Here is a 26,259-nt window from a genome sequence, read left to right as displayed (position 1 = left end):
AGATTATGGTGATGGTTGCACAACTCCACAAATACATTAAAAGCTATTGAATTGTACACTTTTTTTTTTTTTTTTTTGCGGTACGCGGGCCTTTCACTGCTGTGGCCTCTCCCGTTGCGGAGCACAGGCTCCGGACACGCAGGCTCAGCGGCCATGGCTCACGGGCCCAGCCGCTCCACGGCATGTGGGATCCTCCCGGACCAGGGCACGAACCCGTGTCCCCTGCATCGGCAGGCGGACTCTCAACCACTGAGCCACCAGGGAAGCCCTGAATTGTACACTTTTAACAGGGAAACCTTATGGTGTATGAATTATATCTCAATAAAGCTGTTTTTTCAAAAACTAAAAACATCCCAATATTCTTTTTAACTAATTGTTAAACATAATTTATTCTTATTTCTGGATTCAGTTGTCTTCTTCCTGAGATATAGCATTTAGTAATTCTCTGTGCAAGGGTATACATATAATAAATTCTCTTGGAATTTCTTTGCCTGAAAAATGTCTTTATTTTGGCCTCACTCCTGAATGATATTTCTCTCAGTATAGTATTCCAGGTTGGCAGTTCTTTTCCCTCATCATTTCACAAATATTCAATTTGTCTTCTGACTTCTAAATATGCTATTAAGAAGTATGCAGTCAGTCTAATTATTACTCTTGGTAGATGCATTAGTTAGGATTCTACATGTCTTTGTAACAGAGACTCAAAATTCCAAAATATCAAACAAGATAGAAGCTGATGTTAAGCTCTCTAAAATCTAGAGGTAAGCATTTCATGGCTGGTATAGCAGCTCTGTTCCACAAAGTCTTCATATTACCACACTACCAACCCTTGGTGTGACCATTATCCCTGTGGTCCAAGGTGGCAGCTAGAGCTTTCAGTATCACATTTGTGTTCCAGGCAGCAGGGTGGAGAAGGGATAAATAAGAAAAGGAAAAAAGGGAGCACAAGACCCTCAAGAAAGTTTCCAGAAATCTGCCCCAACAGTTCTGCTTACATTTCATTGACCAGAACTTAGTTACATCATCATACCTAGCTTCAAGAGAACCTGAGAAATGCACTCTATTTGGAGGGATGGGGACATAGATCCCACTAAAAAATCAAGGTTCTTTTAATATAGAAGAACTAAACTTACAGTTTCAGACACAGTAGGTAACCTTTCTTCCCTCCAGTTGTTTTTAGTTTTTTCTCATTGCTTATGTTCTACAGTTTCATTATTATGCGTCTAGCAATGGGTTAATTTTTATTTTCGGGCTTGAAACTAGGTATGATTCTTCAATCTGACGATTCATGTCACTATTCAACTCTGCAGGACTCTCAGCTACTAGATTTTCAGTTACTAGTTTTCCCATATTCCCCCTGGTCTTTCATTCTAGAATCCCTATTTGATGTATGTTGGACCTTCTCTTTCTATCTTCCATATTGCTTAACCATTCTTTCATGTTTGCCTGTGCTGCATTCTGGATAATTTCCTCAGATATATCTTCCAGTTCATTATTTCTCTTTTTAGTCCTACCCAACACAGGTGGATAAACTGTGTTTGGGTTTATTTGTCTGTTTGTTTGTTTGTTTATTGTTAATGTTAACTTTCACATTTCTGGAAGTTCTATAGGTTCTCTTAAAAATCTTCCTTTTTGTTCCTTTCTTAGAGTTCCAATTCTTTTTATATCTTTATGTTTAAATATATATAGTTCATGTTTTCTTTCAGTTTGTCAATATATTACCTCGAGGTCTTAGGGTTCTAATTCTCTATTCATTGTGCTCACTGACTGTTGTTCATCCTGGTGGATTGCTGCCCCTGTGGATTTTTTTAAAATTTTGATTGTGAGATGATATTTAGTGTTCCTTGTTTTCTTTATGAAAATACATTATGACTTGTGTTGCATTTCAGAATATTTTTACAATTGATTTTACTGCATTTTTCCATTTGATTCTGCAATTACTAGCCCACAGAACCAATTTTTACTAATTTCTTAGTTTGAAAGGGTACCTGGACCAGGCAGGTAGTTTCCATCGCCCAGGGGAGACTTTTCCTCAAGAGCAAGAGGAGGCAAACAAGTTTCCTTGTTATCTCCCTATGCTAATGGATGTATTTTGTTTTTCAGGTCCCTCTTTCACTGAGAAGGTAGCCCTTTGTTCCAGTTATCTATTGCTGCATAACAAATCACCCCAAACTTAGTGGCTTCAAACCACAACAACAACCATTTATTTTGCTCACAAACCTGTACTTTGGGATGGGTGGTGCAGCAGTGGGCTCACCATATGGCCTCTCTGTTTCCTCACAGCATGATGACAGTGTTCCAAGAACAAGCATCCCAACAGGCCCCAGGTGGAAGCTGCATCACTTATGATGATGTAACTTTGCAAGTCACGTAGCAACATTCTGCCACAGTTACAGGCCACCAAAATTCAAGGGGAGGGAACATAGGCTTCACATCTCAGTGGGAGGCTTGTCAACATCACTCTGCGAGAAGAGCATGTGGGATGGGAGATAGAGCTGCAAATATTTTTGGAAAACACGATCTGCCATATGTTTTAAGAGTCAAGTTCAGGCAGAAGTCTCATATCCAACTCCCCAGGCTGCACAGGCCAAGGCCTTAACTTCTTTCCCCAGGTGGATGTTAAAACATGTGTTACTAGATCCCATGGAACTAGCAGCACCACCCCCATGCAGCATAGCTGCAGAATCAGCAGGCATGTTTACAGCTTGCTGTACTGATATTAAATTCCTCTTTCATTTCTGCCACCTGCAGAGTTCCCTTTCTATATTGCAAGTTTAACTATGCATTTAAGGGCATTTAAAAATATATTTTACTCAGCATTCCTACAGGCTTATAAAAATTGGAAGATTTTCAGGTTTTCTTAGTCCACCTCTTACTGGAATCAGAAACTTTATCCTAACTTTATTGAAAGGAGTATACATTGAGAGGGGAGGAGAGGAGGTGCCTGGCATACAACAGCCAATCCATGTCTTCCTTGGCCTCCCTGGGGTCACATTACACACACACACAAAAAAATATTCTAATCAGATTTTTAATGGTGTAAGCTTATACACTTGTGGCAAGGAGTTAAATATCTGTTAGTATCTCAACAGGTTGGACCACAATTCCCATTAAGGAAGAAGAAACTGGCCTTCATGGAGGAAAAGAAATAAGTTGAAAATAAAGGAGAGATGGTGAAGGCAAGGGTGCCAGCAAATACCAAAGCAACTAACATGATGGTCATGCAGCTCTGCACGAGAGACTGGGAGGAGTGTATTTTTATTCCTAACAGAGAAGTGGAAATAAAGGGTAAAGAATGGAGGACAGTGGATAGAGGAGGATCAAGGGGTGGTAGGCCAGGAGCTACATGGGCAGCGTGGTCTTTAAAAAAATTACTGGCTGTGGGATGGGTGAAAGAACTGTTGAGAAGAGAACTATGACTTTAAATTGTCTGCACACAATTGCATATTGTGATCTCCCTTTCCCTAATCTTCAGTCAAGTCTTGCTTTGACCAATAGCCTCTGGTTACACGGGAAGAAGAGAAGAGGAAGGGGCTTTGGCCTGCATCTGAGTCTATGTCAGAGCAGATATGAAAAGAGCCAGAAGCATACAGAGGAACACAATCAAGAGAGGTAGGAGATCAGGGCCAGAAGAACACTAAGTCAATCCCAGATATTCACGGAAACACTGAGGTCTGCTCTGAACCTCCAAAGGGCACACAACAGTGATTTGAGCCTATTTAACTAGATCTCAATGGACCAAGAGCCTCCAGCTAACATCTGGGTTACATATTGTCCACAAGCTTCTAGAAGCTACTTATAGTATCATCAGCCATCCACTGGTGGACCAATGACTAACATACTGGGGACCAAGTGATATAGTGGATGTATTCAAAGACTTGATCAAACGCATTCAAAAAAAGAAAAGCAGAGTGAGTTTCAGTTCCCCAAACACATTAACATTCAGGTCCATCACTATGACCATTACCATCAACCCTCACTAAGACAAGGTGAGTTTTCCATCACTGGATGGGTTCCTTCAGAGAGCTCATGACCCCCTAACAGGGATGTCACAAAGAGGATGAGTTTTACAGGAAGTAGTGAGGTTTGGACTAGATCATTTGCAAGTTCTGGTCTAACTTGAAATTTTTCAAATCTAAGATAATGGGTTGATATATCTGTTTACTGAACCAAGCAGATTTGCATGGCTGATAATGACTATATCTGATGAAAGGGATGGAGAAAGGGGGTAAGAACAAGCAGTGGGACCCTTGTGGTCAGGCAGATAAATCTTGGATGAACACAAGTTAGGGAGTAACTCCCTGTGTTCTGAAACACAAATATGTCATGACAGAAACTAAAGCGTGATAGTACAGGTTACTGTGTGGAGGGTGATCTGAAGCTACAAGCAAGAAGCTAGGGGCCAACCAAGCAGTTCTTACAATGACCTTGTTGTGGAGTAGGAAAGGTCAGGGCCAGGTAGGAGATGATCTTAGAAAAAAGAGGATTAGATTCAAGAGATGATGCAGAGCAGTGCCAGTCACAAGGGAGGATTAGAGGGACCTTTAGATCATTTCCCCATAACCTCCATCAGCCCCCACAAACTCCTCCAATAAAAATAAAATAAAATAATAATAATATACTATTCTTTGACAAGGACAATTAACATTTGCTCTGTCTTATGTCTGTATGCAATTACATATTACAAAGTTATCGAAAACTGCTAGTTGTACTATTCTGTAATGTATAAACTAAATAAAACCATTGTACTGCTCTGCATGCTGCCTTTTACCTCTACCTCTATCTCTGCCACCACCATAACATAGTCCTTCCAACTACAGCAGTGGTTCTCAAATACTGGCATGCATCAGAATCACCACTAGAGTCTGTTAAAATACATATTGCTGAGACCCACCCTCAGGAGTTTCTGATTCAGCAGATCTGGCAAAGGGCTCAAATACTCATATCTCTAACAAGTTCCCAGGGTCCCCACTTTGAAGACCACTGAGCTGCATTGCTACCCCTAAGCCCCTAGAGCTGCCACTGCTGAAGGTAACTTTCTGCGGGAGCAAGTAGGAAATGAAGATGCTCGGTCTGTGAATACTACTGAGGTGGGACCTGGAGCTCTACAGAGGATCTGAACATTTTGGAAATAGTTACAGTTGTTTAAGACAAACCAGGAAATCTCCGTATCTGCTTCCTACCCTGTCCTGGGCCCTTTATATGGCTCTAGCTCATAGTACACACCCCTGAGAACGTTGAACACCCAGCCAACAGCCACAGCCCATCACTGCTCATGGCATTTCTCAGACTTTACTCCCACCCATTTTATCCTATCCTTGTTCTCATCATCCTGGTTCTGTAACCCATCCACCCCCAACTTGATGCTTGTGAGAAACCCTCCTTGCTGTGACAGTCAGTTTAGAAAAAATCTCTGGCTGGACTTGAGCGCTCTGTCAGACGTGATTTGAATTTGCCTTGGGGCTCCACAATGGCCATTACCGTGTAATAGGTACTAGGCTCACCCAGCACCCACCCTGGCTGTACATCCCCGCCTGCCCCTGCCCATCTCTGCCCAGGAAAGGGGATCATTCACCCAATCATACACCCAACATAAAAATACTAGGCGACCTCCCTTTGCTTTATCATCCAACCTCCGAAACTACTCCAGCTCTTTTATAGGATAATCTATTTTCAACACTACCTGGATTATTACCTCCCAAAGCAAAAGAGGCCAAATTTGCAGGCATTACTAATTAGGCTCCATTTTCTTACTGCTTTTGACACCACTCTCTTCTTTTCAATCATTACTTATCTCAGGGGAGAAATTGTTCTTCCTCAATTAGGGAAGCAATCAAAACTCCAGGATGGAGCTGCCCAGCTACACAAGCTCTGGGGCCAACCCCTCCCTCAGGACAGTCTCTTCCAATTCCGTGCACTCCCTTCTCAAAAGGTGCTCTGTCCACTGCACTGCATGCAGCCTCTTTTAAGCCTTCTGGAGTAGAGATGTACACCCAAATCTGAGCTTTTCCTGCCACACTGTGGCCACGTCTGAACACTACACATGGCCTTTATTCCTTGAAGAGTGGTATCGCTTCTTTTTTTTTTTTTCCCTACCTTTTCTACCTGTTAACCCACACACACTCCCCAAGCCTCAGCTAATCCTTTTCTCCTCCAGGAAGACTCCCTTGAACCCACCCCCAACACAGGCCAGATGAGGTCTTCGCCATATAGCTCCCGTACCGATCTCTCGCATTTCCCTCCACACACTGCACTGGAGCCACTTACTTGTCCAACTCTCCAACTCCCTGATTATACTGTGAGCTCTTGGAAGACAAACTTACTCATCTGTGTGCCCCCAGGGCCTAGCAGAGAAAAATCTTCAATAAACACATGTAAAAGGAAGGGAGGGAGGAATGGAGGGAGGAAAGGAGGAGGGGAGGGAGGGAGAGAGGTAGGTGGGGAGAGGAAAATGACTCAGGGTAATAATATACGTAATGACAAACACCCACACTTACTGAGCTCTTACAGTGTGCAAACACTACGCTTTATATTATTTACCTCAAGTCATCAGGGCCAATATCCACCTCAGCTGCCCCCGCCCCACCCAGTGACTGGCCTATCAGGGCCTCCTGCACCCTCCTTCACATCAGCCATGGCCAACATCTGTCCTGGCTGGTCGGTGACCACGTCACATGTTTTTAAGCATTTTAGCACTCATTCCTGCTTAGAGTAATTAAGTTACCTGCCCAAGTTCACACAGAATTCAGAATTCCTGGACTCAGAACCCAAACCCAGGCCTGACACCAGAGCCCATGTCCCTCGTGGCTTCTGAGGACCCTCACGTTAGTACATGGGAGCCCCCTGAGGGAGGCCTGGATCCAGAGGGATCCGGGAGTGTGTGTGCTGGCAGTGGGAGAGCCTGCCCTGCCCACGAAGTTAGGACAAGGAGGAGTGGGGGCAGCTGCAGGCAGGGTAGCAGTTCACTCAGTCTTCATTCAACAGGCAGCTGTTCCTGCACCAGGTACAGTCAATACATGCTCAACCAGGGGTCCGTTGGCCTCCAGGAGCCTACTGTCTAATGGGAGACAGATATACACATAAAACAGACCTCTCTAGAGAGGAGGGCTCTCTGGGGCTGGCGCTGGAGGGCAGCCTCCCAGCATCCCAGACATCTGGACGAGCAGGAGTCCCGGCCCCAGGGCCAACAGTCCCAATGTCAGGAGCCCAGTGTCAGGGGGCTCCAGGAGCTCGTCCCCTGACTGGGGTCTGGAGCTGGGCTGGGAGGTCCAGTTCTTCACCACACAGCTCTGGTCCCCTGAGGCCACCTCCAGCTCCAGGAGGAGGGGTAGATGCTGGCCAAGTGGGACACCCTTCAAAGGCTGCCCCAGAATCAGGGTCCACTCCGTGGGCTAGCACAAAGACCCCTCTTAGCCTGACCCGGGACTGCCTCTCCAGCCAGTTTCCCTAACGTGTGAGGCTCCTCTGTGCCCATGTGCTCTCTCTGCCTGCGACATGCTTCCCACACCTTCACTCAAGGGTGTTGAACTCGCAGCACCCTTCAACACTCAAGGCAAGCATGATGAGCCTCTAAACGGCAGAAACACCCATGGGGGTGCAGCCTGCACAGCGTGGTCGGATTACCACCCCAGCTTATTAATTTGCCTGACTACTGCTCAGGAGACGAAGAAATAAAGGGACTAAAAGCATATTCATCATCCTCACTGAGCTGTGGGATGAAATACTTATTTTGGAAATAATGATTCCAGGTAGGAGGGCAGTGAAAAGGGGGGCCTGTGAGAAGCAAGTGTTTTATTACACAGCTTCTAAAATGTGAGCACTTAATGCTCTTTCATTATCACATTATTACGGTTCTATAAAAATCGTTTTTAGGAATCAATCCCGAAGTTCTGAAGCCCCCCACCCGCCGGCAAAAGAGCTAGAAGGCAGAATTTGGAAGAAGCCCTATAAACAGAGAAATGATACTTCAGACTCTACGTGTTAAGACTTATGTTGGCAGAATCCACACACAAGACTTTGTCCGCCCTATGTGAACAATGCAGTGACTCTCATGCCATCACTTCAAAAGACGGTAAGTTTTTTATAAAAGAGAGAAGATGGGTATGAGTTTCCTATTTTTGAGATGGGAAAACTGAGGCTCGGAAAGCATAAGTGAAATTCCTTTAAGTGAAAGCCAGCAGTAGTGACGGCACTGGAAGGAAAAATCCATCTATTTTGATTTACAGTTCCACTATTTCTCCACTGGATGCTCAGCCCATTTGGGGAGCATCTCCACCCAACCCTGCTCAATCTCCCTTGGTATTTCCACTCCCTTCATTGGGATCTGGGTTTTCATCCCAGGGAATGCATTAACTTTCAAATGTATTACTTGCTGATCACTCTGGCACAGAAAACATCAAGAGGCTTTTGACCCTTGCTCACCCTTTGGGATGAAGACCTGGAGACAAAGAAGTCAAGTGAAATTGATGGGGAGCTCCTAGGCCCTTACAAACATCCCCGTGCCAAAGGAGAACCAGTTACAGATTCCATCTGAGCTTCAAAATATCACCAAACTGAGGTAAAGCCAGTGGAGCTAGGCCTTAAGTCCACATGGGGAGGTGACGATGCTTCCACACGTGTAACGGACCTTGACAACTACAAGCATTTCATAGACTCTTCTGCACTCATTCTTCAGAAAAAGCCCACCCCACGGCAAGGTACTCTGAGGGGATTCTCCAGTGCAGTGTTTCTCAAACTCAATTGTGCACAGGAATCTGGGGATTTGTTGAAATCCAGACCCTGATTCAGTAGGTCTGGGGTGAGCCTGGGGCTCTGCATTTCTTAAAAGCCACCAGGCAATGTCGATTCTGCTGCTCCCAGGTCCACACTTCGAATAGCAAAGCCCCAGGACACAGTGTGATAAACCACAATTCTAAGGACTGAAAAGGCAATAGCAATGAATAACTCACTGGCGATGGGGCTCAAATGGAGTAATAACCCACTGAAGACATTTCCTATATTACTCTTTTACTAGCGGTGTTTTACTGACACCTGGCAGGGTGAACCACACAGGCAAAAAGGCTCTGAAGGAGCCCAGGAAAGGAGTGAAACAAGATTTACTCACGGGAGAAGCAGGCAAGTGGTCTGGCAGTCTTATCTCCGGCTTCATTTGCAACTGGAAAAAAAAAAAAAACAGAAGATACAATTAAGAGCATGGCACATGTGTCCATAGAATATGCCCAACCTACAGCTAATCCTCTGGATGATTCACTATTATGCTGTTTTTGAGAGTCTTTGTAAGAGGATAAAAGCAACTTCACTCCCTCTCTTTCTATATTTCCAGTGCTGCTCTCAATGTCTAAACGAGGTCAAGAGCCTTAATCGTTCTGATTAGAATAGTGAATTAAGCTGGAGACGACCTAAACAATACCTAGTTTACTAGGCTTACAGGAGTTAACTGGCTTGCATGCACTGAGTAAGAGGCGTGCACACCAGGCTTCAAAGCCAGTGCACGTCCTTCTGCTTTAAGCTTCCTCTCACCGGGCTGTCCTTCAGCACACAAATGCACCCCAACTACCTGACATCAGTCTGATTTTCTTGGTGCGTGGCGCAAAGCAAGGCAGGGATTTCAGAAGATAGTAAGGTTCGTTATTGTTAAGAAGGATATATAAATTTAGAGTCTAACAAATAGGAGGATCGAGAAAATTGTCCGGAGAGCTGCCCTAGAAAACCGTACCCCTAACGCTTCTCAGCAGGGTCGTTCACCCTCCTCTGAAAACCCTCTATATAATTTATCATCTTGATAGGGTCATAATTACTATCCCCTTTATTTACGAACACCATCTTCATGGATAAAAAAGATATCAATTGTTAAATTGAAACACAAGTTTCATCCCCTTTAAATATCACTTTTAATGCCCATAATGACTATAACCTTGGGTGTTTTGTAGATATTCGTGATCAACTTGAATGAACATTCGGAGCAATCAACTGGAAAAACCTGTTCATTTTAGTTTAGGAAAGAACATCCAATACATATGCAGAATAAAGGAGATTGCCAATGTAATCATTAAAATTATTCTCATCTATGAGAATTTGCAGTACAGGACAAAAGAAATAACTACTTCAGAAATGTATTACATCATTTTGCAAAGAATGGGAGTCAAAAAATTCCTTTCACCCTTTCAAAGGGGTGAAAATTTTTTAATTTACCATAATTTTTTTAATTAATGAATTTAATCTCAGTCTACTTTGTGCTTCTGTCATTTGCATTGCCCCACTGTCTGCACTCTGTACGTATTACAAACAAGACATTCTACAAAACAACCAGCAGGGGGAGGTAACATTGCATCCTGCTCCCATTATCTCTCACACCCCAGCATTTTGGAAAGAAAGAGAGACAGAAGTGGAGAGTGGAAGACAGAGAGGGAGGGCGGGAGAACGGAGCAAGACCTAGTTGGCTACTGACATGAGTTTCCTGGCCTTGAGTTCAAATCGTTTCCTCTTTGGACACTACAGATCTCTAAAGAAAGAAATAGAGCAAGGTTATGTTTGCTGCAGAAACTGATGGGCTGCTTTTAAAGTAGGAATATGAAGACCATCGCCATTGCTGAGAACACCAGCAAGCACTAAAATGTTCAGCTTGGAGAGCGCGTGTTTTCCCTGAAGGAAGAAGGAGGGGTGGTCGCGACACCGTCACAGTTTCACATGCAGCCATGGCTGCTTCCTCACCCACAGGCTTTTTCCTCCCCTCCCACCACCCTATCCAAGGGTGGGAATTGCTGACCCAGATCCAAGTCACGCCAGGAGAGGCAGGAATCAAGATCTAGGCCAGTGAGAGTTGTCTCTACCCAGAAGGAATTTGAACCCTGCTACCAGCATTATTTTCCTAAATGCAGACCCAGTGCCCCAAGGTCTCCCATGATGTCTCAACATCTGCAAGACGCAATCCAGCTAACCTGACCTAGTACTGAAAACCTGGCACCACCTAGTCTTCTCAGCTCACTGTATTTCTCAGCGCTTCCTTCAGGGCCCAGCCACACACTCTAAATGGACAAATCCCAAACACGCCCTACATACTCTCTGTCCTCTTTGCTACTGCTCCTTTGCCCCCTCCCCTCTACACACCCCTCCCCACTGCTTCACTCCTGCTCATCCTTTAAGATTGAGAAGGAGCCGTTCATTTCTGAAAAGCTCCCCTGGCTTCCAGCACGGCTTCTGCAGTCCACAGACCTCTGCCCGTGCTCCGCACTCCCCACGCAGACCAGTGCTTCTCAAGCTTCAGTGGTGAGACCGGCAATGCCCCGCACAGGCACCAGAGTTACCAGGAAGGTTTGTTAAAATAAATTGCAGGGTTTTTTAAAATGCAAGTTCTGATTCAGTGGGTCTGGGATGGGGCCCGAGAGTTTGCATTTCTAACAAGTTTCCAGGTGATACTGAGAATGCACGTCTGGGGAACCATATTTTGAGAACAGCTGCTCTAAAGTATAAATTACCCCACCCGAGACAAGGATCATAACTTTTCATCTTTTTGTTTCCAGTCTTTCAAACAGTGACTGGCACGTAGAATAATGCATTCCGTCAATATTTTTAGAACTGAATGAAGTAGACTGAAATTCATACCAAGTGCCACAGATGGCTCCGTAGAGAGCCCTCAGATTGGCTTCCAGAGGACTCTAAAAAGCCCCAGGTGTGTTCTGCTTGGCCCCTACAATGTCTTTAATTTTTAAACAATTAGTTGTCTGTATTTAAAAATCAAGAGGCTTCAAATATAAATGCAGATTGTCAGCTTCTCTCAATAACTGAGTAACTATGCAGACCCATAGGCCAGCAATGGGTCACCACTGAGACACCCCCTATGGGTGAGTCCAGCTCCCGGATGTTCGGGAGGCAGCTCTTTGCTGACTGGTGTGGGCTTTCTATACCCTTGGCGTGGGTTCAGAAGGCAGGTGAAAACAGGACCTCTTAAAGGTCTTAAAGAAGGAAACTAAGACTCAACAGAGACCAGCACCACAAGGAGTGGTTGTGGCCAAGCTTGCTAAGGCCCTCTGTTCCGAGCCCACAAACTGCCCCGACATGTTCGATGGTCCACCAGCACAATGCCGGCCGGCTCAGACACACGGGGGCTTCTTGACCAGCAGAGGGGCTTTCCTACACTGCTGTTTGCCTTTTATTTAAAAAAAATATATCTAGCAAGCTTCGACAATGAAGTAGATGTTCCATCTATCGAGTGCAATTAGAGCTTGAATTTGGCAAGATCTCATAAAAGTGATTCTGTAGATTTAAGGAAAGTTAACCATTTAAGGAAAGTTATTATGTAGATTTACCGAAAGACGTGTTGGGTATAACACGTAGACCGGTATGTATTACTAATTCCATTGGTGCTGAACTGTATATCTTGGCTGCGTGTGTATTTAGCCAGAAAGAAATGAGCGGAAGGATGTGCACCAGATATATTAACAGTTATTTCTTCCATGTGCTGGCATTTGGGGAGATTATCAGCCTTTTTCATACTTTTCTACATAAACCCAACAGTTGGATAAGCACATGCCATCCTTATAATCAGAAACAAATTTTTTATTAAAGGGGTAGAAAACAATTAACTATTATATATAGTTTGGGTCATTATATATGTATGTATATTTATTTATATGAAACATATTTCAGATTCAGATTTCAGAGCAGTCTTGGATCACAGAATCCAGGGGACCTTCTATCTTTAGTCCAAGGGGACTCCCTATAAGTCTCAAGAAATGAATCACCCACTCCCCTCTCCAGGGGGTTCCACACTTCCTAGGTCAGTGGTTTGCAGCCCTGGCCACATGTAAGAATCACTAGAGAAGTTTTAAAAAATCCTGATGCCCAGACCAATTAAATAGGGCCTCAGCGGGTGGGACCCAAGCATCCATACTTTCCAAGTTCCCAGATAATTCCAGATGAGCAGCTACGGCTGTGAAGCACTAACAGATGGTGTAACTTCAGACACCTTTATCAAAGCAACATTCAGGGAGGAAGATGCTTTCAAAAATAATTACCCCTATTCAGGTCTTCTTTTCAGGAGGCTATCGTTTTGTCATTAAAATCCTGAACAGAGACATGCCTCTGCTTTATGAAAAATTCAACAGTTAAGACTGCAAACATAACTATGCAGATCAATTAGTGGGCAACTCTTCACATTGTGAAGGGTTCTTTATAAAAGGATTCACCTCACATTGCCTCTAACCTTCAATACATGTGTACTGAGAGCCACCTGGGAGCTCAACACAGGGCTAAACTCTGGGAGGACTGCAACAGTAGATTTCATTCAGCTTTGACATACAAGCAAGTTAGGGAGGTAAACTATGTCTCTCAATCTGGGTTTATCCAAGTGTGTTCAGCTAGGGAACTGACTTTAAGATAATGATGATATGATACAGATTCCTTGGTCCCATTCCAGACCCACTGAAAGAGAAGACAAGATTCTAGAATTTAAACAACTGCTACTTAATGTTTGAGAAGCAGCATTCTAAATGAAGTGTGCCCCTGGTATGTTTGCTTTATGTTTCCTGCCCCCCCACCGCCGCAGAAAATTGGCCAGAAACAAATCTTAAAGATTCTCCAAAGGAGACCAGTGGGGAGAGTCAGGTGAGACAGGATGGTGAGAAAGGAAGTTAACTCAGAGCAATGAGCATCCCAACCCCAACTGAGTCACAAACATTCCAGGCCATCAGAAAAAGATGGGGAGGGTGGTCCAAACAGTCATAGTGGTGGCATGGGCAGGTACACACTGCTTTGTAACCAAAACTAGCACCAAAAACACTGCCACCCTTGTTTTGAAAACCCTGGCACCTGGGGGAGCATAAATGCAGCTGGGGTGCTGGGTGCCAGGGCAAACACACAATGAGAAAGCTGTTCCACAGGAGAGCCTTGCTTCCTGCAAGGAAATCTACCTGGCATGCTGGCTGGCTGCTGTTCTGCCACTAGCTCTGGGGCTTGCCAGGGACCCTCTCCAGGTGAGGTCCTTTGGGAGGCCTGCTGGCTGGAAAACCACACACAAGGGACTTCAGAGAAGAGGGTGTTGGAATGAGGTTCCAGGCACCCTCCTAGTTTCTGTAGAAGGTGAAGCTCGGCATTGCTCACAGATGCTTGGCCTCACCTCACCTTGCCTTCCACTCAAAGACCCAAGCAAGGAAAACCGAATGGAATACTGGGGAGAAAGAGACTCTGTCCAAGATTGAGTGACAGCTTACCTGGCTGTCATCTTCTAATTAAGGCGTTCCATGCACCTCATGAAGATCGCAGCAACCGACTCCCCTTCTCCCTCTGCCTCATCCTCCTTCCCTGCACGATCCCTCCTGGAAGCACTTATCACCTTCTCATATGCTCTGTTCTTCATTCACTGGGTTTACTGCGTTTTCCTTCCACTACAGTCTAATCCCCACACAAGCAGATTCTCTGCCAATGAAAAATCTACTATATTCCTAATGCCTAAATGCCTGGCACAGTACTGAATCAATGACCAACGTCCTACCATGCAGAGTGTGATGGGGGCCAAGAACTGGAAGCAGAATAAGAAGGTGGTACAAGGACATTAACACCCACTGAGCATTTAAATGTTCTATAAGTATCCGTTCTGGGGACTCGCTGGTGGTCCAGTGGCTAAGAGTCTGCACTCCCAATGCAGGGGGACCTGGTTCAATCTCTGGTCAGGGAACTAGATCCCTCATGCTGCAACTAAAGATCCCACATGCCGCAACGAAGATCCCGCACACAGCAATGAAGGTCCCACATGCCACAACTAAGACCCGGCACATCCAAATAAATAAATAAATTTTTTTTTTAGAAATTTATTTATTTGTTTGTTTTTATTTTTGGCTGTGTTGGGCCTTCGTTGCTGCGCACTGGCATTCTCCAGTTGTGGCGAGCAGGGGCTACTCTTCATTGAGGTGCACGGGCTTCTCATTGCGGTGGCTTCTCTTGTTGGGGAGCATGGGCTCTAGGCTCACGGGCTTCAGTAGTTGTGGCTCACGGGCTTAGTTGCTCTGTGGCATGTGGGATCTTCCCGGCCCAGGGATCGAACTCGTGTTCCCTCCATTGGCAGGCGGATTCTTAACCACTGTGCCACTAGGGAAGCCCAATAAAATTTTTTTTTTAAAGTATCCATTCTGTCCTTCAGGAATACTTATAAAGCACTGACTAAATTGCAGATAAAGCCCTGAACAATCAGTCATGGTCCCTGCCTTCACACTGAGTAAGACTGTCATTCCCATTTGATAGACAGGACATTGGAACTCAGAAAAGTCAGGTAACTTTTCCAAGACCACAAAGTTGTGTGTCAGAATTCCCAATCAAGGTAAGATAAGAACTGTGCTCCAGAGAGAGCTACCCCTAGAGAAAAGTCACACTAAGTCCTGACCCTCTACTCCATGGCTCTAGCCCCAGTGAGAGCCATGTACCAGCCTACAGAGATTGGGGGAGGTCACCTGCCTGGGGATTTCGTACCTGGCACAAGACCAGGAGGTGGTCAGCAAAGAGGGGCGCTTTTGTGAGATGGTCACAGCGGCCAGGACTCACAATAACAGGATCCAGAAGAGGAAGAAGCTAGTTGCAAAGAGAGGAGCTTCATTGCCACATTCATGCAAGAACCCCAGCTACCAGGTGTCTCCCTACCCTATTAAATCTTCCACAGTTAGAAAACAGTAACAAGGGGATAGGAACTAGAATCAAATTCATCTTCGCGTGAAAACAGTACAACTCATAAAACCAGCCCCCGGGAGGCAAGACCTATTCTCTTAACAGGGGAAGAAACTGACATTCCAAGAGATCAAGTGGCTTGTCCAAGATGAGACCAAGGCCAAGCATCAGAGTTGGAAATATCATTTCTTCCCCAGCATTCTCAGAGAAGGGAATGTACCCCATCTCTTTAACTCCCTCGTAGTGGTTTGTCAAGGGTAAAAGTAAAGGGCTTGGTTTCCTTTGCCCCCATTGGGTTTGATAAATATTGATGCTTGACAACCCCTGGATATGTTTTAAACATAAACATATACAACTCTGACTGGCAATGGCTGAGCAGAGTACTGTGTTAGGGAGCCTTCTGACGCTGAGTCTGAGTTTAGCAAGATGTGTCTGTGATACGTTACCAAAGCCTGTCATGGGCGGGATGGGTAGAGGCTGGAGGGGGAAGGTAGGATGGGTATGTGGGAAAATCTCTGCCAGGTTGCATAGACCATAAAATAATAGGGCCAAAAAAATGGACAATTCACAGAGATAACTGAATTAATTAAATACTTATATAAAAATACATTACTTGACTTGCTTAAAATGAGAGCTGCTATATAACTAAGGAACAGACTAGGCACTGCTCCTTCATTACCTAATTTTATCTTCACAGCAACTCTCTGAGGTTATCACTATTATTTCCCTATTTTCCAGATATGGAAACTGAGTCTTTGAGAACGTAAGTAAATTCCCTGCGATGGAACAACTAGCGAATGGCAGATGTGGAAACTGAATCCAGTAGCACCTTATCCCAGAGCCAGTGCTCTTAACCTGCATGCTACCTATCACACTTTTAGCATGTGAGTATCAGTACTGTTTGACAAGCCTTACTTCCGAGAAACCCAGCCCTGGCAGGAGAACCCCTCGCCCTCCCCTCCACTGAGCCTCAGGTCAGAAGCACCACAGAGGGAGGCACTCTGTTCTCCTGCTCCATAAACAGAACAGAGCTCTGCAGTCCAACTGGACTGTGTGCCCCAGAGATATAAAAGGCCTCGCCACCCCTCAGCCTGTTCCTTTCTCCACTTCGTTATTCAGAAATGCTTGGTGTTGCCTCATTATACCTTTTGGGCCCATTTGCCCGTCAAATCGACTCCAAATCAGGCTCTCGCACAAAAGAAAATAAAACCTATTTGTAGTGATGACCCATCAGTGCTGATAATTTGAGAATGGAAGGGATGGTGCACCTTCCGGGCCCTTCTCTCCTGGAGTAATGGGCAAATCCTTGCAGAGGGCAAGGTTTGCCTGCCAGAGGGCAGAGTGGCTCGCCAGCTCATTCAACCCAGGGTGCGATGAAATACAGACAGAAAGGAAAATCAAATAAGTCTTTGCCAACCTGAGAAGACAGCTTGGGAAACAGATTGCCCTTTATGTTTTTTTTAAAATTAATTTGAAGGAATTGGGGTCATATGAAAAAGCTCATGTAATATATTTCTTTCTTCCCTGGTCCTAATTGTATACATTTGTTTATTTATCTATATCCAACCTCATTCCACAAATTATACTTTATTTCTATTTTGCTCTGTACACCAATCCTTTATGTAACAAAGTGGGATATTAATAAAAGTGAATTTCACATTTTTCAATCACTTCCTGGCTCCCTTTCCCTGGCCTCTCTTTCCAAGTTGCCAGGTTTCAGACTGACTTTCCATGGCTTCCAGTTACTCAGATCAAACAATCTATTAACCTCTACTGAGCACTCACTCCCTGAGCTCCTTCCTCCCCATGTCTTGCTGGACTCAAGGATGGATACAACTGGTCCTTGGGTGGGCAGGAGTCCACTGAGACCAGAGGCCTGGCACTGAGCTTCCTGACACAGATTACTGGAGTTATTGCAATACAAATTTATTACGGTACCTGGTATTTCTGCAGAAACCACCTGGCCAAGCTACCAGGTCCTGACCTCAGGAAGCCCAAGGCCAAGTTGGGGAATCATAAAATTAACACATGACATGATCTAAACTCTGCTGAATGCCAAATGAAGGGTCCTTGTTCACAGAAGGTAGAGACTGTGGTGGTCTGGAGTGAGGAGAACAGAAGGCTTCTAGGAGACCCAGGGCAGGTGAGAGCCAGGGAGGTGGAGAGGATGATGGGATCTGTTCCAGGGAGAGGGGAGAAGTGTGGTACATTCAAGGCCTGGGAGCAGACTGAGATGGACCAACCATACCCTAAATCTCTCCCTTTCTCAGGCAAGAAAAGCTTTTAATTGAGGGAGGGGATAGTAAAAAGCAGAGAAAAGAGCTCTCTCCTCTCTTGATACATTATAAAATGCCTCTCACTGCAACTCTGCCTTCTTTCCTATTCCCATCTACAAAAGTGTCGCATCTACGGATGGACACGTGAATTTATCCAAGAGCAGATATGTCTCAACATGCTCTAAATTCAGGTGCTGGTACACCAGTCCAGAGTCAGCAGTCACTCCAAAGCACCACCACCCGACATGCACCCGGCTGCTTCCCAATGGTAACAGCCTGTGGGGCTCTGTCCAGCCCTCCTGGCTGATGCCCTGGTGATAACCACAGACCCCGGGCTGCAGGACTGCTGGCCCACAACAAGGGTGACACCTGAGTGACCAAAGCAGTGCCCATACAGGGCCACCTTACTACTCTGGCCTCATTAAAACACCCCAGTTGAGCAAACCAGGATGGCTAGCAGTTAACAAGAATCAGAAATGAACAAGATTAAAATACAATATCAAGCCAGCTGTTCAAACTGTTAACTAATTAAGTCCAACCCAAATAAGGCAAAGGAAATAAGTACAGAGAAGAGGAAGGAAAAACCCTGTAATGTATTAAGCCTTACTTCATGCCAGGCACTGGCAAGAACTTTACACCCATAATTAATTTTTATTTAATTTTCACACCATCCCATGAGGTGAGTATTATTATTCCCATTTTCAGATAAGGAAACTGAGGCTTAGAAATGTTAAATAACTTGCCCAAATCAGGTCTAGTAAATGGGAAAGCTGGAAGTGAACCCAGTTCTGAGCCCTTTTCTTTTCTCGACAGTTCACAGGACTGGAACTGGTCCAGCTCCACATGTCCTGCTTAGACCCCCTGCAACGTCCCAAACAAGGGCAGGTCCAGCTCATGTCTGGACTGCCCCTACAGATGGCAGCTCAGCCCCTGTGGAGATAGGGCCCCCTTCACCTCTAATTAGTTCTGCAACCTTAGCAAGGTCATCTTCATGATTATGGAATCCTTCTGAAGGTCTTCCTTCTGCCCTCACTGAACAAGCCTGATTCCCATTCCTCCTCAGGGTCCTCCCAACATTTGATGACAACGATCATGACCTCAGCCCTTTGAGCCCCCTCTCCTCCAGACTGACAAGCCCCATCCACTCCTCATTTGACAAAAATATCCCAAGCCCTTTACCCACAAAAGTAAAATCACTTAAATCATTGCCAAAATAAAAGAGAGATGTTTTTATTTTAAATAAGCCTCAGCAACCCACTGGTTAACACTCACTTCCACAATGATCTCCAGGCGAAGCCAAACCTCCACCTCCTCGGCCAAGCCTCTTTTTTTGCTTGATTCTCAGGAGATACACAGGGCGCCTGGGAACCTTCTTCTGCGTTGTACGTTCAGGAGCCATCCAAAGGACTGAATTTTCCAGAAGGCTGCCTTCCAAAAAACTGAATCTCAGACTTCCCCAGGCATGAAAACCACTTGGGGATCTTGTTAAAACTGCAGATTCTGTCTCAGTCGGTTTCGGGTGGGGCCTGTGATTCTGCATCTCAAACGAGCTCCCAGGTGGCGCTGATGGTACTGCTCCAGAAGCAAGGTGTTGAAGGACGTAACCCACCTTGAAAAGGAACAGCCAGGCACACTTTCTAAGAGCTCCCTGACAAGCCTCTGGTGGTTTTGAAAATGCACACTATTGAATTTAATGTCCAATTCCCTCGGTTTCTTTCAGCCATGCTGTGAGAAAGAACAGTTCCCAGCACGACTTTGAAACCTACTTGAGGATAGATGCTGAGAGGGTGTGCACGTGAGAAGGAGGGTCCAAGCAGAGAGGGCAAGGGAAACTCACCCCCCTCCACAGGCATTAAATAGAACAGCTGACCTAGAATATCACTGCCCACCCTGGCCAAGCCACCAGCAGGGCGCAAAGCCCGAAACAAACAAGGAGGTCCTCAGATCTGGGGTACGGGTCAACCACACAGCCACGACTAACCAGAGCTGCTCCATTTCTCTCCAAGCACCTCGCAGTAAGTTGAGCTCATGAGAGCCAATGTGCCGGGCACGAGTGCGAGCACACCACACACACACACACACACACACACACACGCACACACACCCTAAACATTGCTCAGACATGCACTGCCAGCACTGTTACATCCAGCACCATAAATCACCGCATCATTACCAGCTGCCTGCAGGCTGGATAGATCAAATGCATCCAATAAATAAAACTAGCACACAAGTATCTACTGTATAGCACAGAAAGACCCTGTAAATAAAGGAATGTGGCTGAACACCAGAACACTTAATTCTGTTGGGGAAACGTGATATCGGCCTCTAAGAGGGCTCCCAGTGAGCCTCACCTCCTAATGCTCACACCCTTGTGTGCTCCCTTCTCACACTGAGTCAGTAGTAACCCAGGGGCCAACAAAATACTGGGGTAGGGATGGTGTATGACTTCCAAGTCCTGGTCATAGAAATATTGCTACTCACACCTTGCTTTCCCTTGGATCCCTTCTCTGGGGAAACCAGGCAGCCATGCTGTGAAGACACTCAAGCAGCCCTGTGGAGAGGTCCACATGGTGAAGAGCTGAGGCCTCCCACCAAAAGCCAACATCAACTTGCCAGTCATGTGAGTGGCCATATGGAAGCAGGTCCTCCAGGCCTAGTCAAGGCTTCAGATGAATGCAGCCCCAGCTGACATCCTGAATGTGACTTCATGAGAGACCCTGAGCCAAAACCCACCTAGCTAATCTGATTCTAGATTCTTGAGCCACAGAACTGTGTGAAATGATATGTGTTCATTGTTGCTTTCAGCTACTAAGCTACAGGGTAATTTGTTACTCAGCAATAGATAACTGATATGGGAAAGGACTGGAGAACCTTCAGAGAACAGGGCTTTGAAGAACAAGGAGGATTTCACCAGGCCCAGAAGAGACAAACACTGTATTTCCTGCAGAGGGGAAAAAATAAGGAAAGGCATGGAGAGTGCACAGGGATTGTGTGTTTGGGAAATGGGAGAGCATCTCAGATGGCCAGAGTGCAAGGTACCAGGAAAGATACTGAAAAGGTAGGTTGGGGCTGGGTCCTGACGGTCCTTGAATATTATACTAAAGGGTCTGAACTCTCTAGAGGTGGGAATAATAATTATTTACATCTTATAAGTGAAGCAATTGAAGCTCAGAAAGGTTAAGGAATTTGTCCAAGGGCACCTGCCTTCTTTTTGTATCCTTGCGTGGATGAGAGACAGGGGTGGGTAAAGGAGGGCTAGCTCTCTTCCTCTTCATATAACGACACTAATTCCATCACAGGGGCTACACTCTCATGACCTAATTACCTCTCAAAGGCCCTACCTCCAAATACCATCACATTCATTGATTCATATCAATTGGGAGGGGGGCGGGGACAAAAGTAGCAGTCCTGAAACTCAAAGGCAGGAGGAATTAACACCAGAGCCAGTGCTCTTACCAACAGCTCTGTGTTAGGAGAGCTCCATGACTCCAACCAGGGGCCACAGTAGCCTCCGCCCCAGCTCCTCTGACTCAGTGGGTGACCAGTGCTTCTGCCCTACCTGCCAGGAGGAGCAGGACAAGGCATGAACTGCCTGTGTGTCTCTGCTTGCCCTCTGCCCATGTAGAGGGCTCTCCAGGGTATCCCCAGGCCAGGCAAGAGCTCCTTGCAGTCTGTGCCACTCTTCCTTTCTGGCCCGGCTCTCCTGAGCCTCCCCACTGCCTCGCAATAGTGACGCCACTCTATGCCCCAGGTAATTGCCCTGCCCTTGGGGGCAAACCAAGGCAACATTCCAAGGCATCTTGGAATGAACTCCCAGGACAGCATTGGAAGCTGGGGCAAACTGACAGAATGTGATTCCAAGCTCCAAACCCACCTTGGAAACACTAAGCCGCCACCTGTTGCTCTTTTGGGAGGAGGAGGTGCTTTGGGCCCTGAAGACTACATCCCAGGAAGACTATTCCTCGAAAAAGAAAAGGGAAATTTATATTTCCAGGGCAACTACTCTACGAGCCCTAGGCTTTTTACACACAATTCTATCCTCACCACTACCCTGTGAGATAGACATCGTATCTTCTTTTTCCAGATGAGCAAACAGAGTTCCAAAGAGGTTGAGTAACTTGCCCAAGGATGCAGACAACTGTTGTGTACAGCTGGCCAGGTTGGGCACTGCACAACTCTAGGAAGCACAAGTCACATCATAGTCACTGTAGATTTATATATTTGTCATGAAAATTTTCCAGCGAAAGTGACTTCAGAAATCTTTTTCTAATCTGCACAAAGGCTCATATGAGTCAGCAATGGTTCTACTAGATAACCACCACCTTGCTGGTAGGTGGGGATTTGACCCTATGTATGTCTGACTCCAAAGCCCTTGCTCTTTCCCCCAGATGTCTATACCTTCCATAGGATGACTCCAAGCATTTCCATATCTTCTCAGTTTAACTGGCAGAGATGGAGTCACAGACCTCAAGACCATCTCAGCTGGAAAAAATGTTGGCAATCAGTAATCTACCTCAAAACTTTCCTTCTGCATTGAAAGAATACAAGGGCCAGAGAGGGGAAGTGAGCTACCCAAGATCACACAGCTAGCTATGGCACAGCTGGGGCTTGCATCTGGTGCAACTAAAGGCAGGTCCAGCCCTGATACAAAGTTGTTCTAAGCACAACCATAGATGATCAGAGCTAGATTATCTAGGCTAGAGTCTCAACTTTTTGCATCAGAATCACTTTTTCAATTGTAGTAGAGGCAGTGAGTGAATGGTCTTAGGGGGTATCCCTTACCAGACAACTTTCTGAAGTCCAAGCTTAAGAACAAAGGAGGTTGGAGGGAAGGGGGAGCTGAAGGGGCCACAGCTCAGAAGCCTCTCCAGCATAGGCAAGAAGTACATTCCTCTGTAGGCCTTCCAGGTCCTGGGAGGGAAACTGTTGCTAAGCGGAAGCTTCCAGGCCCTCCCCAGTGGCTCTCAAGGCAGTAGCCGTCCACCTTGAAGGGAGAACTCAGACTCTGCACAGGCCTCCCTGGGAACCCCTAAAAACCATGGTGACGGTCCCCAAGCAGCAACTCAGTTCTGTCTGGGCTCCAGCCAGCATGACAGGGGCCAAGGGAGAAAGAACACAGGTAGGAAATCTGAGCACCTAATTTCCTATTCCGTGGAAGATGCCAATTAAAACGCTTCATGCTTCTGAGGCTGCTTTCAGCCCTGCTCCTGCTGGTGCCTCATTAGCAGCCCCTTCCAGACGCCCTAAGGCCCACCCAGCTTCCTTCCCAGACAGGGGAGCCCAAGAATCCCCAAGGTAGGCTAAACAGCATGATGGCCTTAAAAACCTCTAGAACCATGGAGACTCCCCCTGGACACTGAAGCTTAGGGAGCCAGCGTGACCTGCTCGAAATCACTGAGCTGGTCCTTCCTGGCTCAACAGCGTTCACGAGATGACATTTTACACATCACTGAACACAGTCACGGCCAGCTTCCATGAGGCTGGCCCATCCGTTCTCTGCTTGAGTCACTGACACTGACCCAGCATACAGCTAGTTAGGAACCAGGCAGGAAGAAGATCCAAGACTCCAGGCTCCCAGGTTCCACACCTTGCACACAGCCCAGGAGGGAAGAGACTAGTGAGTTACCTGCAAACTGATGCTGGAAGAAGCTTTTATGTAACTGCTAGAAGGGTCTAGTGACCACTAACAGTTCTCTCTGTATAGCTGTCTTCTAGTTTAGCACTCTTCCATTACACTTAGAGTCCAGTTTTTATAAAGTAGGAAGACCAGCTTATCTTTTCACAGGGGCAAAATAAATCTTAAAGCCGGCATGTGGGGATAATTATTTAAAAGAGAAACACATTGAAAGAGTATAGGAAAGTTTAATATTTTCATGTTACTAACATAAACATGCACATAGGTGAAATAATAGTAAAAAACACCAGAGCCAACACCAGTTAGTAAACTGGAAGCAAAACTGTTTTTTATAATACAGCCTAAACAAATTCTGCTTATCACAGAGGTGTAAGAATAATATTAGAGAATTTATTAATGTTATAATTTAGCATACTAAGAAATTACAGAAGAAAACAAAAATATCATATCCATAGATGTAGGAAGAGTCTTTGAAAAAAATCAAAGAATACTTATTCATGATAAAAGAACAGAATAAACAACAAGGTCCTACTGTATAGCACAGGAAACTATATTCAATATCCTGAGATAAACCATAATGGAAAAAAGAATATAAAAAAGAATGTGTGTGTGTGTGTGTATATATATATATATATATATATATATATATATATATATATATATATATATAAAACCGAGTCACTTTGCTGTACAGCAGAAATTAACACAACATTGTAAATCAACTATACTTCAATTTTTTTTAATGAATAAAAGAACACGAACAAAAACAAAACAAAAATGATGATCCAGCAATTCCACTCCTAGGTATATACCCAAAAGAACTGAAAGCCAGGATTCAAAGTGATACTTGTATACCAATGTTCATAGTAGCATTATTTACAATAGCCAAAAAATGTAAACAACCCAAATGTCCATCAACAGATGAATAAATAAACAAAATGTAGTACACCCATATAGTGGAATATTTTTCATTCATAAAAAGGAATGGAATTCTGATATTGATACATGCTACAACATGTATATACCTTGAAAGCATTATGCTAAGTAATATAAGCCAGACACAAAAGGACAAATGTTGTATGATTCTACTTATATGAGGCACCCAGAATGGGCAAATTCATAGAGATAAAGAGCAGAATAGAGGTTACCAGGGAGTGGAGGGAGCAGGGAATGGGGAGTTATTATATAACGGGTACAATTTCTGTTTGGGCTGATGAAAGAGTTCTGGAAATAGATGGTGGTGATGGTTGTACAACACTGGGAATGTACTTAATGCCACTAAGTTATAAACTTAAAAATGGTTAAAATGGTAAATTTTATGTTATGTAAATTTTACCATAATTTTTAAAAACCCAATAGTAGGAAAAGAAACAACACAATTAAAAACTGGGCAAAAACATAGCCACTTCACCAAAAAATATACACAGTAGGCTTAAAAAGCACATAAAAAGATGATCAACATGATTAGCCATTAGAGAAGTACAAATTAAAACCACTATGAGATATCACTACACACTTCTTAGGACAAATAAGATGGCTAAAATAAAAAACTTTGACAATATGAAGTGCTAGTGAAAGTGCAGAGCAACTGAAACTCTCAAACATGGTGAGAATGCAAACTGGTAGAGCCACTCTGGAAAAGAAATTGGCACTTCCTTACAAAGTTACACATACACTTAAGTACTTATCTAAAGAAATGAAAATTTAGGCCACACAAAAACCTGTATACAAATGTTTATGGAAGCTCTACTCATAATCATCAAAACCCAGAAACAACCCATATGCCCTTCAGCGAGTAAACAGACAAACAGACTGTGGTACCTCCACGCAATGGGTTACTGCTCAGCCACACAACAAACTTCTGATATTTGCAACATGGATGAATCTCACAGGCATTAGGCCAAATGAAAAAAGTCTCAAAGGTTATATACTGTAAGATTCCAATCAAGTGTCATTCTTGAAAAGAATAAAATTATAGTGACAGAGAAGAGATTAGTGGTTGCCAAACGTTAGAGCTGGACAGAGAGTTTAAAGAATAGCATGAGGGAGGTATTTGGGACGACAGAACTGTTCTATAAACTCACTGGCAGTGCTTATACAAATCTAAGCATAAGTTAAAATATTTAGAACCACACACCAGAAAAAATTCTGTGTTAAAAAATAAAATTCAAAAGAAAACAAAACAAAATCTCTCAGCAAACTAAAATTATAAGGATACTTCCTTCATCTGATAAAAAGAACCTACCAGACAACTACAGAAAACTTCTCCTTAGTGGTGAGAAATGAGAAAGATTCTCTTTAAAGTCAGGAATGAAGTAAAGATGCCCGTTATCACCACTTCTACTCAACCAGAAGTCCTAACCAGCAGAGGTTATAATTTTCACCTAGGAAATCCAAGAGAATTCACAGGCAAATAATTAGAATTAACAAGAGAGTTAAGCAAAATTGCTGGATTTAAGGTTAACAATAAGAATCTATTTGCACTGGCTTCCTTTACACAAGCAATGTACAATTAGGAAGTGTAATTTTTCAAATGATATCCTCTACAACAGCAATAAAAATTTACAAAGTGCCAAGGAATAAATCTAGCTGAACAATCAAGATCATTATGGAGAAAATTATAAAATGTTATTAAAAGATATTAAAGAAGGCCAGATCTTTGCCATTTTCATGAATGGGAAGACTCAACAGCATAAA

General features: G+C 44.5%; 1 protein-coding gene across 5 annotated transcripts in view; it reads right to left on the bottom strand.

The window, feature by feature from the left end:
* Positions 1-26,259, bottom strand: part of PDE1C (phosphodiesterase 1C) — a 472,817-nt gene that overhangs the window by 370,348 nt on the left and 76,210 nt on the right. For all 5 annotated transcript variants that reach the window (XM_032643393.1, XM_032643388.1, XM_032643391.1 and 2 more), the window contains exon 2: positions 9,104-9,154. In XM_032643393.1, the coding sequence (XP_032499284.1) occupies positions 9,104-9,154 (51 nt within the window). The remainder of the gene's footprint in view (positions 1-9,103; positions 9,155-26,259) is intronic.

The sequence above is a fragment of the Phocoena sinus genome, chromosome 9 (genome assembly GCF_008692025.1).
Source record: "Phocoena sinus isolate mPhoSin1 chromosome 9, mPhoSin1.pri, whole genome shotgun sequence".
NCBI lineage: Eukaryota > Metazoa > Chordata > Mammalia > Artiodactyla > Phocoenidae > Phocoena > Phocoena sinus.
This window is presented reverse-complemented; position numbering and strand designations above follow the sequence as displayed.